The sequence below is a fragment of the Narcine bancroftii genome, chromosome 7 (assembly GCF_036971445.1).
Source record: "Narcine bancroftii isolate sNarBan1 chromosome 7, sNarBan1.hap1, whole genome shotgun sequence".
NCBI lineage: Eukaryota > Metazoa > Chordata > Chondrichthyes > Torpediniformes > Narcinidae > Narcine > Narcine bancroftii.
In genome coordinates, this window is record NC_091475.1 from 191934273 (window position 1) to 191949439 (window position 15167).

At 42.6% G+C, this 15167-nt stretch overlaps 1 protein-coding gene across 1 annotated transcript in view; it reads left to right on the forward strand.

The window, feature by feature from the left end:
• The first annotated feature begins 9938 nt into the window (after positions 1-9938).
• The window catches only part of LOC138739534 (large ribosomal subunit protein mL48-like), a 45018-nt gene continuing 39789 nt past the window's right edge, over positions 9939-15167 (forward strand). The window contains exons 1-2 of the mRNA XM_069891807.1: positions 9939-10105; positions 13023-13072. Coding sequence (XP_069747908.1) covers positions 13028-13072 — 45 coding nt within the window. The 5' untranslated portion in view covers positions 9939-10105; positions 13023-13027. The remainder of the gene's footprint in view (positions 10106-13022; positions 13073-15167) is intronic.

The window sequence follows — 15167 nt, forward strand, 5'->3', positions numbered from 1 at the left end:
AAATAAATGGGGAAGGGGGTGATGGAGGGAGGGAAGGGAGGGGGGGAAAAAGGGGGAGAAAACGACACTATATATTTAAGAAGAAAAATGTCTGTGTGTATCTTGGTCAATATGGTTTATAGTGTGAAAAATAAAAAATTTTAAATAAAGAAAAGTATGAGGGCCAATATCTTCTGTCAAAGGGGTGTTATGAAAACTCTCCAATTTTTATAAGGATCTTTGGAGATTCCAATTTTAATATAAAAGATTAAATTGGAAGCTCTTTTAACATAAGTGATGATATGGTACAACATTGTTCTGCTATTTCTGCCACCAGACACATCTTCTCATCTCCTCCCCACTCTGACTTAATCAGGGACCACTTCCTCCGTGACTCCTCATCCACTCCTTTCTCACCAATCGCCCCACTTTGCACCTACCCCTTGTGCCCACACCTCCTCCCTCACCACCCTTCAGGGCCCAAACAAGCCTTTCAAGTGAAGCAACATTTCGATTGTGAATCTGCAAGGGTCATTTACTGTATCCAGTGCTCCGGGGAGCCTGAACACAGAATGAGAGATTGCTTCATTGAGCACCTCGGCTCTGTCCATCACAATAGCCTAGATCTCCCAGTGGACACCCATTTCAATTCCCTGCCCCATTCGCTTGCTGACATGTCTGTCCATGGTCTCATGCACTGCCAGACATAGACCACCCGCAATTTGGGCAGCATAGTTGGTGTAGCGATTAGCACAATACTGTTGCAGCACCACCAATTGGGACCGGAGTTCGAATCTCGCAGTGTCTGTTAGGACTTTGCATGTTCTCCCTGATTCTGTGTGGGTTCTCGCCCACCATTTAAAATATACTGGGGGTGTAGGTTAATGAGATGCAAATTGAGTGCCCTGGACTCATGGGCCTAAATGGCCTGTTACCATGATGTATGTCTAAATTTAAAATTAAAAAAAAAATGTAAACACCTGATATTCTGTCTGGGCACCCTCAGACTGCATGGCATAAACATCAACTTCTCCAGTTTCCTTTAGCCCAACATCCCCCCGCCCCCATCTTTCCCTATGTCCTCTAGCTCTCTCTCTCTCTCTTCTCTTTTCCCTCTGTATCCTTTCACAGAGCAAAAAACAACTGCATCTCCCCAATCAATTCTTACCTTTCCCCTCTTCTTTTCTCTTATCATATCCAATTGACACTTTTATCCGTTGGTCCGTACTCTCCACTCCCCTCCCTCCCCCCAAACCACACCCAATTGACACTTTTATCTGTTGGTCGGTACTCTCCAGTCCCCTCCCCCCCACCCCCATTCTTCCCAATTGACACTTTTATCTGTTGGTCGGTACTCTCCAGTCCCCTCCCCCCCACCCCCATTCTTCCCAATTGACACTTTTATCTGTTGGTCGGTACTCTCCAGTCCCCTCCCCCCACCCCCATTCTTCCCAATTGACACTTTTATCTGTTGGTCCGTACTCTCCACTCCCTCCCCCCCCACCCCCATTCTTCCCAATTGACACTTTTATCTGCTGGTCCGTACTCTCCACTCCCTCCCCCCCCACCCCCATTCTTCCCAATTGACACTTTTATCTGTTGGTCGGTACTCTCCAGTCCCCTCCCCCCCACCCCCATTCTTCCCAATTGACACTTTTATCTGTTGGTCGGTACTCTCCAGTCCCCTCCCCCCCACCCCCATTCTTCCCAATTGACACTTTTATCTGTTGGTCGGTACTCTCCAGTCCCCTCCCCCCACCCCCATTCTTCCCAATTGACACTTTTATCTGCTGGTCCGTACTCTCCACTCCCTCCCCCCCCCACCCCCATTCTTCCCAATTGACACTTTTATCTGCTGGTCCGTACTCTCCACTCCCTCCCCCCCCTCCCCCCCACCACTATTCTTCCCTTTCCACCAACCTTTGTGTGCTGTCTACTCATACCTTGAGGAAGGGCTCAGGCCCGAAACATTGATTTTACAGTATATCTTTACCTCCTATAGACGCTGTGAGTTGTGCAAAGTTCCTCCAGCATTTCTGTGTTTTTTTTAACATAAGATAATATTGCATCATTAAAACTGCTCACAGATAAATGCAAACCTGTTATCACAACTATTTACTTATACAAACTGTGATGGATGACTAAATTTGTTTTCTCCGTAATTGTGCTCTTGATCTTCTACTTTATGGCTGTATGAATATTGGAGTTGACTTGTTATGCTGCCTAAGGATGAACCAGGTGACAAATAAGCTAAAACTTTCAAGAAATGTCACAAAAGTAAACTGATAAAATTCAACTTGAATTAAGGAAGGAACCATTATTCTGATCCATCTGAGCTGCTCTCTTTTCAACTCTGAATTTTGCCTTCTTCGGCGAGAATGCTAACACAGATGATTTTTATTGTTCATTTCTAATGGTCATTCTTTCTGAAATGCACTCTCATTAAAAGGTGCTCCCCAGAACTACATTCACTGTGACTTCTCTCCAGATTGGATGGGTAACATGCTTACTAAGAATGTTATTTTGTAATCATTCCAGAAGTTCTGTACCTTTGGCTCTTCCGTTGTTATTTTCTCTGATTGCCTTGTTTGCAATTTGTTCATCACTCTACATGGTACTCTACAGTATATGCACTATGTTACATCTCTTGTCTGCTATTGTTACATCCCAGCTGGTCTGCCTTCAAAATCTTAAATACAGTATATCTCCGACAAATTTTATTATTCTTCACCCTGCTGTAGATAATGTATTTTTATTAATATTGATAAGAAAAGGCACAGTTTCATTGAATCAAAATAGAAGCCAAGTATGAAAATCCCGTAACAGCAAATTGCCAAACTTATGGGTTCCTGTTTGTTCCTTTGGGGATTTTGGTTTGAACATCTGCTCAGTGGGCCTTCATTATGAAATAAAAGCCTAAATCATCAAGCCCTGAAATGCAATTCTCTGCAAAGGTTCAAATTTCTATTGGTATTCATATATTAGAGTATAACATTTCAATTCATAATTGGTAAAAGAGCTGGTCCTCGAACCATGCACGTTTGCCTGGCTTTCCTAGGTTAGCTGGTTACATGTGCATGGAAAAGAGATTTGGTTGGTGTCAGAATTCATTTTGATGGAATAACAACTCTACAGAAAATTTAAACAAGGATTTAGAGTTATAAAGTACAAAGTAAGACAGAAATAATTAACATGGCATGAAATTCCATAAAACAAACAAGGTTTAAGAAAACATAAAATATTGAATTAGCTGTCTCTGCTGTCACTTTGATTCCCTTAAGTAGCTATTTTCATCTTCTTGTATAAAGTATTTTATATTTTAACACTGCCTTTCCTTTTCAAAGGATGGCACGGTTAGCATAATGGTCAGCGCGCACTGTTACATGCCAGGGATTGGGACCAGGGTTTGAACCCCACACTGTCTCTAAGGAGTTTGTACGTTCTCCCTGTATTTGTGTTGGTTTTCCCCAGGAGCTCTGGTTTCCTCCAAGTGTTCAAAGAAAAACAGGGGTTGTAGGTCATTTGGGTGTAATTAGGCGACACGGGCTTGTGGGCCGAAAGGGTCTGTTACCGTGCTGTATGTCTAAGAAATTAAAGAAAAAAAATGGAGACATTCTCTTCTGTTCAATTTACAAATATCAGCTGGCCATCTAAGTGGGTTGGAAAGTTGTGGGAGGAAGGAGAGGGAATGAAAGTAAATTCTGATCTTGTCCTTCTTGAAATTAGTTAGCAATATCACATTATGGCTTGATCATCAAATAATGCATGAATCAAACTATCATACAATGTTACACATATAAGGCCATTTACAAGAGGCAATGTCTTAAGAAAGCAGCTTCTATCCTCAAGGACTTCCACCACCAGGCCATGCTCTCTTCACTCTGCTACCATTGGGAAAAAGGTACAGGAGCCTGAAGACGAGCACTCAACATCACGAGGACAGGTTCTTCTCTTCTGCCATCAAGTATCTGAATAATCAATGAGCCATAGACTTTGTCTTTTCCTTGAAGTATTTTTATCTATTTTGTCATGTAGTTTATATAAATGTTTGTACTGTTGTTGCTGCAATAAAGCAACAAAATTGTGTCATCTTTATGGCAATAAATTCTGCTTCTGATAGGTCAGAAGTAACTGAATGGCACTAGGAAAAATTCAAGACACTATCAGGAATGCATCAGCCCTATGTTTGAATCTAGGTTCTGCCGCAAGATGATGAAAAGATATGTCTCAGTCTCCCTTGTAAGCCAATGCCTTTAAGACATTTGCTCCATTGTGTATTCCAGGTGATTTCGTGAGTCCAGAACTTCCAGTTCATGAAGTGATGCCAGTTAGATCCTTCCTTTTATGATGTGGTGATGCCTCTTTTCCTTGGTATAGGTAGAGTTCTTGTCTTCTTCTTTTACGTGCAACATAAAATGCAATTCCAAATTCCCTATAATACTGTTCCAAATAGGTCACCTATTGCAGAATAGAAAACAGCAGGATCAGAAAACGATATTTCCTTGCTCTGTTTTCTTTAACTGGCTCTGTTTTCTTTCTATGATTATGTATGATAATTGGGCTGTAAGATGAGATCGGAGTGATCGTCGTGGTTTAGCTATATCTGTAGGTTTTTTTTAAAGTTTTTTTAATTCAGATTTAGGAGTGACGGTACATCGTTCCCTGAAGGTAGAAACTCACGTGAATAGGGTGGTGAAGAAGGCTTTTAGTATGCTGGCCTTTATCAATCATTGCATGGAATATAGGAGTTGGGAGGTGATGTTGAGATTGTATAAGACGTTGGTGCGGCCTAATTTGGAGTTCTGTGTGCAGTTCTGGTCGCCTAATTATAGGAAGGATATAAACAGAGTGAGGTTTTTCAGTTGGTTGTTTTTCCAGACTCTTTTGTGTAGTCTTCCAAAGGCGCTATTTGCCTTGGCGAGTCTGTTGTCTATCTCATTGTCGATCCTTGCATCTGATGAAATGGTGCAGCCGAGATAGGTAAACTGGTTGACCGTTTTGAGTTTTGTGTGCCCGATGGAGATGTGGGGGGGCTGGTAGTCATGGTGGGGAGCTGGCTGATGGAGGACCTCAGTTTTCTTCAGGCTGACTTCCAGGCCAAACATTTTGGCAGTTTCCGCAAAGCAGGACGTCAAGCGCTGAAGAGCTGGCTCTGAATGGGCAACTAAAGCGGCATCATCTGCAAAGAGTAGTTCACGGACAAGTTTCTCTTGTGTCTTGGTGTGAGCTTGCAGGCGCCTCACAAAGATAAGCGTATACAGAGCCGTTGTCATACCCACACTCCTGTTCGGCTCCGAATCATGGGTCCTCTACCGGCACCACCTACGGCTCCTAGAACGCTTCCACCAGCGTTGTCTCCGCTCCATCCTCAACATCCATTGGAGCGCTCACACCCCTAACGTCGAGGTACTCGAGATGGCAGAGGTCGACAGCATCGAGTCCACGCTGCTGAAGATTCAGCTGCGCTGGATGGGTCACGTCTCCAGAATGGAGGACCATCGCCTTCCCAAGATCGTATTATATGGCGAGCTCTCCACTGGCCACCGTGACAGAGGTGCACCAAAGAAAAGGTACAAGGACTGCCTAAAGAAATCTCTTGGTGCCTGCCACATTGACCACCGCCAGTGGGCTGATAACGCCTCAAACCGTGCATCTTGGCGCCTCACAGTTTGGCGGGCAGCAGCCTCCTTTGAAGAAGACCGCAGAGCCCACCTCACTGACAAAAGGCAAAGGAGGAAAAACCCAACACCCAACCCCAACCAACCAATTTTCCCTTGCAACCGCTGCAATCGTGTCTGCCTGTCCCGCATCGGACTGGTCAGCCACAAACGAGCCTGCAGCTGACGTGGACTTTTTACCCCCTCCATAAATCTTCGTCTGCGAAGCCAAGCCAAAGAAAAGATAAACAGAGTGGAGAGAGTGCAGAGAAGGTTTACCAGAATGTTGCCTGGGTTTAAGCATCTGGAGTATGGGGAGAGATTGGACAGATTGGGTCTTTATTCTTTGGAGCGTAGAAGGTTGAGAGGGGATTTGATAGAAGTATTTAAGATTATGAAAGGGATAGACAGAGTGGATGTGGATAGACTATTTCCGTTAAGAGGAGGAAAGATTAAAACAAGAGGACATGAGTTAAGAATTAAGGGGCAGAGGTTTAGAGGTAACATGAGGGGGAACTTCTTTACTCAGAGAGTGGTAGCTGTGTGGAATGATCTTCCGGGAGAAATAGTGGCGGCTGAGTCAATTGTATTATTTAAGAAAAGGTTGGACAGGTATATGGATGAGAGGAAGATGGAGGGTTATGGGCATTGTGCAGGGAGGTGGGATTAGAAAGGGGTGTTTGGTTCGGTGCGGACTAGAAGGGCCTAATGGCCTGTTTCCGTGCTGTAATTGTTATTATTATTATTATTATTAGATTTGTTTTTTCTTCTTTTTTGGGGTTTTTTTTTCTCTCTTTTTTCATATATTGTTATTAATTATATCTTTTTTTTAGAGATAGTTCACACCCTAAACTGATCAAAAATTTTTTTTTGATATATTTTTATTCTGTAATATTATTGTTTAATATCTCTGTATTAATTCATTACTTACTATGTATTTTTTTAAATCTCTTTGAACTGTATGTGTTTATAAATTATAATAATAATAAAAAGATTGAAAAAGAAAAGAAAGAAAACGATATTTCCCAAATTATTCTTGAACCAGCTATACTTTTAAAATGTAATTGCAGCTATATGCATTGGAATCCAGAATTCAAGCCATTGGCAGCCTCAAGCAATCGGAAAAAAAAAGATGAAAATAAATAAAAATTAAAATAAATAGGAATAAAATAATTACATAATTTTAATTTTGGTGCGACTCGCCGTTAGTTCGCCAATCCACCACTCACGTGTCAGGCGACACCTGGTACCAGTTCCCGACTTGTGACCAACATAAACAAACAGGTATCGTTTTGCAGGACACGAGTTAGGCATTGTAAGAGTAAGTCTCAAGTAACCAGAAAATACACTTATCCGGCATCTACCAATCCTGATTGGTGCTGGATACTGTATTATAATTATTAAGATTGTTCTCCTTTCTGCTGCATACTAACCCTTCTTTTGTAATTGAATTTCAGATATAAGCTGTTAGTTGAGAGCAATCAATTTATGCAGGAAAGGTAACCACTTTCTGTCACTAACATCAGAGGAAGAAATAGAGATTCGGACGAGAATTATGTGATATCAGAGTCTCATAAATTTTGTGTGGTTTCTTCCCCTTGTTTCTTCAATATAATGTATTGATATAAGTGTACACAGGTGTTACGCCAAGGCTTAATTAAATAAGTAACTGCATACTGGATCACCTGAGAGACAGTAATAGGAAAATGGTTGAAAATTGCCATCTCATCTAAGGAGATATCACAAACATAATATATGGAATGTAAGATCAAGAAAAGGCTAAAAATGGTTAAATTAAAACAAACTAATGTAATTATTGCTGGCGATTAAATGTTCTGTACCCTTAAGGTAGTCATTTGTCATTGAAAAGTATTTATGTCTTTCAAAACAAACTATAATAATATTAGTTGAAGGGTTTCTGCAACTCGGGTCAAAGTCGCCAATTAAATATAAGCAGTCAGGGATAATAAAGAAGGGGAAAGAAGGATAATGATATTGATTACCAACAATACTATGACAAGTGTTAGCAACAACATACACTTTTTGAGTAAAAAGCTACACAGTACTTTCAGTAGCAGTAGAATGGAGGACCATCGCCTTCCCAAGATCGTGTTATATGGCGAGCTCTCCACTGGCCACCGTGACAGAGATGCACCAAAGAAGAGGTACAAGGACTGCCTAAAGAAATCTCTTGGTGCCTGCCACATTGACCACCGCCAGTGGGCTGATAACGCCTCAAACCGTGCATCTTGGCGCCTCACAGTTTGGCGGGCAGCAACCTCCTTTGAAGAAGACCGCAGAGCCCACCTCACTGACAAAAGGCAAAGGAGGAAAAACCCAACACCCAACCCCAACCAACCAATTTTCCCCTGCAGCCGCTGCAACCGTGTCTGCCTGTCCCGCATCAGACTTGTCAGCCACAAACGAGCCTGCAGCTGACGTGGACTTTTACCCCCTCCATAAATCTTCGTCCGCGAAGCCAAGCCAAAGAAGAAGAACCATATAATAGTTTATGGTATGGAAACAGCCCATCTAGGCCCTACAAGTCCACACTGGTTCACTCAAACAACTCCACTAGCTCCCCCCGCCTATTCTCCGCCCATAACCCTCTAACCCCCTCTTATCCATGGATGTATCCAGCCTCCTCTTAAATGAAAGAATTGACTCTGCCTCAACGATTTCCTCTGGAAGATTATTCCATTCAGCCACCACTCTCTGAGTGAAGAAGCATCCTCTCATGTTTCTCCTAAAATTTGGCCCCCTTACCCTCAACTTGTGTCCTCTTGTTTCAACCTCCCCTGCTCTCAGGGGGAAGAGTCTACTTGCATCTATTTCCTTCATAATTTTAAACACTTTTTAAATCCCCTCTCAACCATCTACATTCCAATGAATAAAGTCCTAACCTCCAATCTTTCTCTGTACTCAATATTATAAGTGGTTTTCAGCAGCAGAAGAGCTGAAACAAAAGCCCGTATAGATAGGGTCTTTATGATAGCATGGATATGAGGACAGAGCCTAGCATTAGAGTCAATAAATTCATTTTGCTGTGCTGGGCAAAAGGGGATGATTGGATTAGTGAGATTAAAGATTGCACTCAAAATGGCTGCCAAATGGAATGGAGTTGTGGGCTGGAAGGAATGCATGGAAGAAATCAGGCCAGATGCAACACCAAGAGAGAATAATTTGGGCTGTTTGAGTGAGCCAACTCCAGAGAACCTTGAAAATGGCTACGGTACATCCTCCGCACATCTCAAATCACAGATGTCCTGCAGCAATTATGTCTGGGACTGGCACATCTTTGATCAAAGCTTTCTCTCTGGAGTCCACAGTATATATGATGTGGTGCATTGGCTAATCAACATAGAGTACCTTGTGCTAATTCTATCACCACAGAAAATAATCAAGGATCTTGCCACATTGGGAAAAAAAAAATCACTTGTGTTGTATGCTTGTAACAGCTGTTTTTTTTTATATATCTTTACATAAAATAGAGTACATTAATCTGCAGTTACAGAAAATTGATCTTTTAAGACCCACGTGCTGCCTGCAAATGTCAGATCTTATATCAAGATGGCAAATATCCTTCCCCAATTCTCACGTTCTAATTAAGCAGATGGCTTTCACCCTCAACAATTAATTAAAATAGACGATAAAGATTTGTTTTCCTTGATTTAATAGAGCTCGATCTGATTTAAACATGCAGATTCTTCTTGAAAAGGAAACAGGAAGAACTATTTTACGCACACTGGCGGTAAGGATCTGCAAGATCTCCCGTCTCCTTGAAATCCTGCATTAAGTGGACGATTCCTTATTGCTGCCATGTGTCCCCCCCAGCTCCCCCCCAGCTCCCCCCAGCTCCCCCCCAGCTCCCCCCCCAACCCCCCAGCTCCCCCCCCAACCCCCCAGCTCCCCCCCCCAACCCCCCAGCTCCCCCCCCCAACCCCCCAGCTCCCCCCCCAACCCCCCAGCTCCCCCCCCCAACCCCCCAGCTCCCCCCCCAACCCCCCAGCTCCCCCCCCCAACCCCCCAGCTCCCCCCCCAACCCCCCAGCTCCCCCCCCCAACCCCCCAGCTCCCCCCCCCAACCCCCCAGCTCCCCCCCCCAACCCCCCAGCTCCCCCCCCAACCCCCCAGCTCCCCCCCCCAACCCCCCCAGCTCCCCCCCCAACCCCCCAGCTCCCCCCCCAACCCCCCAGCTCCCCCCCCAACCCCCCAGCTCCCCCCCCCAACCCCCCAGCTCCCCCCCCCAACCCCCCAGCTCCCCCCCCAACCCCCCAGCTCCCCCCTCCCCCCCCCAGGGGTCCTCCCCAACCCCAGGTGTCCCCCCGGTGTCCCCCCGGTCAGGCGTTGGTTGCTGCACTGGAGGCGGAACGGTCGGGCTCGGTGTTGGATGGTGCGGCGGGAGATCTCAGAGCGGGCTTCCGGTGCAGGCTTGGCCGGAGCTCCGGCATGAATCCCGTTCTCCTCAAGGTACGTGACGCGACAGCAGAAATTGGCGGAGCTTCCACTCCTGTTTCAATGGAGAGAAAGGCTCCCATTCACGTGAGACGCTGCTGGGTCCAGGCTCGTCCCCAGCGCCGCGTGGATGGTGAGTTGGGGGGGGGGGGGGGGGGGGCGAGACTTCTCTAATCAAAGATTGAGTTGGGGGGGGCGAGAATTTTACTGAGAGTTCTGTAATCAGTCGGAGAGTTACAGTGTCAACACATGCACATCGAGCATTTTAGCCATTTACCATAAAATTATTACCCAGAAATTAATAGGGCAATTAACCTTGTGTTAAATGTGATGCTGGTAGTCATGGTGGGGAGCTGGCTGATGGAGGACCTCAGTTTTCTAGCCCCCCCACATCTCCATCGGGCACACAAAACTCAAAACGGTCAACCAGTTTACCTATCTCGGCTGCACCATTTCATCAGATGCAAGGATCGACAATGAGATAGACAACAGACTCGCCAAGGCAAATAGCGCCTTTGGAAGACTACACAAAAGAGTCTGGAAAAACAACCAACTGAAAAACCTCACAAAGATAAGCGTATACAGAGCCGTTGTCATACCCACACTCCTGTTCGGCTCCGAATCATGGGTCCTCTACCGGCACCACCTACGGCTCCTAGAACGCTTCCACCAGCGTTGTCTCCGCTCCATCCTCAACATCCATTGGAGCGCTCACACCCCTAACGTCGAGGTACTCGAGATGGCAGAGGTCGACAGCATCGAGTCCACGCTGCTGAAGATCCAGCTGCGCTGGATGGGTCACGTCTCCAGAATGGAGGACCATCGCCTTCCCAAGATCGTCTTATATGGCGAGCTCTCCACTGGCCACCGTGACAGAGGTGCACCAAAGAAAAGGTACAAGGACTGCCTAAAGAAATCTCTTGGTGCCTGCCACATTGACCACCGCCAGTGGGCTGATAACGCCTCAAACCGTGCATCTTGGCGCCTCACAGTTTGGCGGGCAGCAGCCTCCTTTGAAGAAGACCGCAGAGCCCACCTCACTGACAAAAGGCAAAGGAGGAAAAACCCAACACCCAACCCCAACCAACCAATTTTCCCTTGCAACCGCTGCAATCGTGTCTGCCTGTCCCGCATCGGACTGGTCAGCCACAAACGAGCCTGCAGCTGACGTGGACTTTTTACCCCCTCCATAAATCTTCGTCCGCGAAGCCAAGCCAAAGAAAGAAATGTGATGCATACTTGGACATTGAAAATTTGTATTCAATGTAGCCCTAAGCTCACTTAAATGGTGTGCAATTTATATGTCTGATATTTCTACATAGCTCACTGAAAATATTTTGTTGGCTGGAATTTTTTATTTAACTATTAGACAAAAGGAAATATATTTTCCCAGACTTGGTATGTCTTGTTTTTAATTCATGAGATCTTTACTTTTTGTTTTCTTAGTGCCCAATATAGTCCCAAACCTTTTGTTATAATAGGTTTTTGGTCATAGTTTTAGATCTTGTATGAAAACAAAACTTTTTTTTGGGTTGGCCTAATTTTCACAGTAGCTCATTATTTGTATTGAGGATGAACCTTGGGGGGGAAAACAAAGAGTTCTGGATTATGTTGGAGATTCTAATGCCTAATACTTGGTTTTGGGATAGGGACTGGATTGGACTCTACTAGATGTGTGTGTTGACAGTGCCAAGACCTGCATGATCGCCTGATTGAGCTATTGGGGATGGCTGCAGCTATGATTGGTGCTCCGATATCTATAGTGAAGAAATTGAATTAATAAAAATGAAACTGTGGCTGACTTCTTCCTGCTCCATAGCAACAGATCTGGTTGTGACTTAGTCTCATTAATTAGCATGAGACTGACTATCTGCTGTGACGGAGTATTTGGAGGTGTTTTGGGAGGAATGATTAGAGCAGGTTGCACACAAACATTTTAAAACACAGAATTTTTGCAGAGTGCATTTTACAAAAAGAGCAACAAAGTTTCAACATACAGCTTGCCCGGGGGCATGTGATCTGACAAGCAGGGACAGAACAGTTTTGCTCTCAAAGAGTGGGGGATGTGAAATAGTGAGAAAGGAGACAGAAATCATTTCCAGAAGGACAAAACTGGCAAACGTTTGGAAGACTGCATGGTCAAAGGAGAAGACTGGGTGTCTGAAAGGTGACCTGAAAGAAGGAGAATCCTGAAGGGGCAAGTTTTGTCAGCAAGACTGATTGAGAAGGAATCCATTGCAGGTGTCCTCTAAAAGGAATCTCTCTCTGAAGACCAACAAGAATCCTCCTTTTGCTTGTTGAGCACCAAAGGCTGGTGAACTTTGTTAATGTTAACTTCTGTGCACAGTACAAGAATTGCCTGCAAACAGTGAGATTGGACTGTGATCCAAAGAACTTTTCTAATCTTAAATACACATTACACACACTTGCTCTTAGTATTGGGGGGGGGGGGGGGGGGGGAAGAGGATTAAGTAGGTTAGGTAGGTTAAGTAAGAAGTTAAAGTTTAATTCTGTTTTCTTATTCAAATATCATTTAAAAACTCCTTTTGTTTAACTCTGTGTTGCATATCTATTGCTGCTGTTTTTTGGGATCCTCTGGACTCCGTGACACTGCATTTATTATTAAGTTCAAGTGGAGATATTTGTTTGCTCGGAAATGTAGTATGGAGGCATTTATTTTCCCAGAGTGTAGTGCATCTCTGAATTTCTCTTTCCTAGAAGATGGTGGCTATATTTAAGGTGAAGGTGGATAAAATATGAAAGATTGAGGTATTGAGTGTTATGGGAGATTGGTGTGGAAGAGGAAGAGGGATCAGCATGGTCCTACTGAATAGAGGATCAGGCTTGAAGAATAGACCTGCCTACTCATGCTCCCATTTTCTTATGCATTTGGATGTGTTTCTCATCAAATATACTCTTCTATTGTTTTTAGGCACAATGTTTGAGAAATGCAGTCTTCTTGAAACAAACTGCTCTTGTCAGGTATGAATTGTAAACTGGACGTGTGTCATGAAAGGACAATTTATTAATTTGTTCTAAATTAATGTCATTTTACTTTATTGCTAAATAAGAAAATGTATGCACAGTTAGCAAAACCTATGGAATATGGAAAAAGCATCAGTATGTTTTTTGGGTCTTTGAACCTGCTCCACCATTGAACAAGATTGTGGTTGATCTATTGTAATCCCACTCGCCTACTATATCCCTCAATTCTCTTGGCCTTAAATACCAAACAACTGAGTGCCACTCTGATTGGATAGGGAATTCCAAAGCTTCAGAATTTTGAATGAATAAGTATTCCTCCTGTCTGTGCTAAATTATAAATTGTTGGTACTCTCTTAGAAACTGGAGGGATAAAGAGATTAAGATCTATCTGATGAGTGTTTCAACTGATATTTCAAACAATTGCTATGATCTATTTTTAGCTTGCCCTTTTTAATCTAAGTTATGTAAAAGTTGCATGCGATAGTTGACTGCGTTCAAGGTGCAAGAACAGAAAACGCTGGGAACACTCAGCAGGTCATGCAGCATCTATGGAAAGGGGCAGAATTAATTTTTTAAACTTAAAGCCCTTCATTAGACATTTCAGATTTTCAGCATCTGCAATATTATAATTTGCATCCAAGATATGACATCAAATGAGGTCATAGGAACATGAGAATAGAGAGTAGGTGTTAAAACTGAAGAAACAAAACATTTAGGATAGATAATATTGGACAACGAAGATTTTGCTTCCTTTTTTTTCAAACTTTATTTAAAAGATAATAAAAGCATAACATAGTCTAATAATAATCAAAAATTAATTTTATAGAAATATATTTAAAAAAAAACAACCCCAAAAAATCCCACCCACGCACCCCTTCAGCCAGCTCCTTTAAGGGGACCCAAAAATTATAAAAAATATTATAAGTATTATTAGGAATTCAAAATATATCTAATTGCATACTCCAAACATGGAAACCATTTATTAACAAAGAAAGAATAGTTATCATGTAAATTATAAGTAATTTTTTCCATAACAATACAAGCTTTCAATTCATTATGCCAGCACGCTATCTCTAGTATCTTTCCAGGTACTAGCTACACATTTGTGCGCTACTGATAGCATTAAACATACAAAAGCAATTTGAATTTTATCCAGCCCCATTCCTCTCAGAGATGCCATATCACCCAACAAAAAAAAAATCGTTGGATCTAATGGTAATTTAAAATTATATAATTTTTCCAAAACTATCTTAATTCCTTGCCAAAATGGTTGAACTTTAACACAGCATGTAAAAAAGTTCCAGTACATAAACCACATCTAAAACAAGAATCCAAATTACTAACCCATAGTTTTTCACTTTCTCCGGGGTCAAATATAATTGATGTAGAAAATTATAGTTAACCATTCCATATCTCACATTAGTCAATTTAATTACATTATCCTGCCCAGTCATCTTCAAGGAAAATAGTTGCTAAGTCACTTTCCCATTTAAGTTTAGATTTTTCCCAATCCGGTTTATCCATATTATCCTGTAACAAATGGTACATAACCAAAATATAATCCTTCTTTCGTACAAAGGAAATCAAAGATTCAAATCTCATCTCTCTATCATAATTATCTTTTACCAAGAATTTACAGATATACCAAATCTTTACCTCAATTGATTAAAAGAAAGAAATTGTTCCTCTTCAAAACAATCCTGTATTGTCTTTATACCCTTAGAATCCCAACTCTTTAAATAATTATTCAACATTGAAAAAGGAATAAGCTGATTATTATACAATGGAGTTAAAATTGATCCCAAAACCATATTTCTTTTAATCCAAATCTTTAACAAATGTTTCAATGCTGGCATATTATGTTCCTGTAACAAATTTGAATTCCAATTAAATATAAATTGATGTACCTCAGCCTCAGAAATACATGCCATTTCCACCCTAGCCCAGCTAGGGGGTTGATCTAAATCTATCAATCTACTAATAAATTTCAACTGGGCTGCTTCATAATAATTTTGAAAATGTGGTAACTGAAGTCTACCCAATGCATATTTCCATGAAAGTTTATGCAATGCCACTCGAGCTAATTTACCCT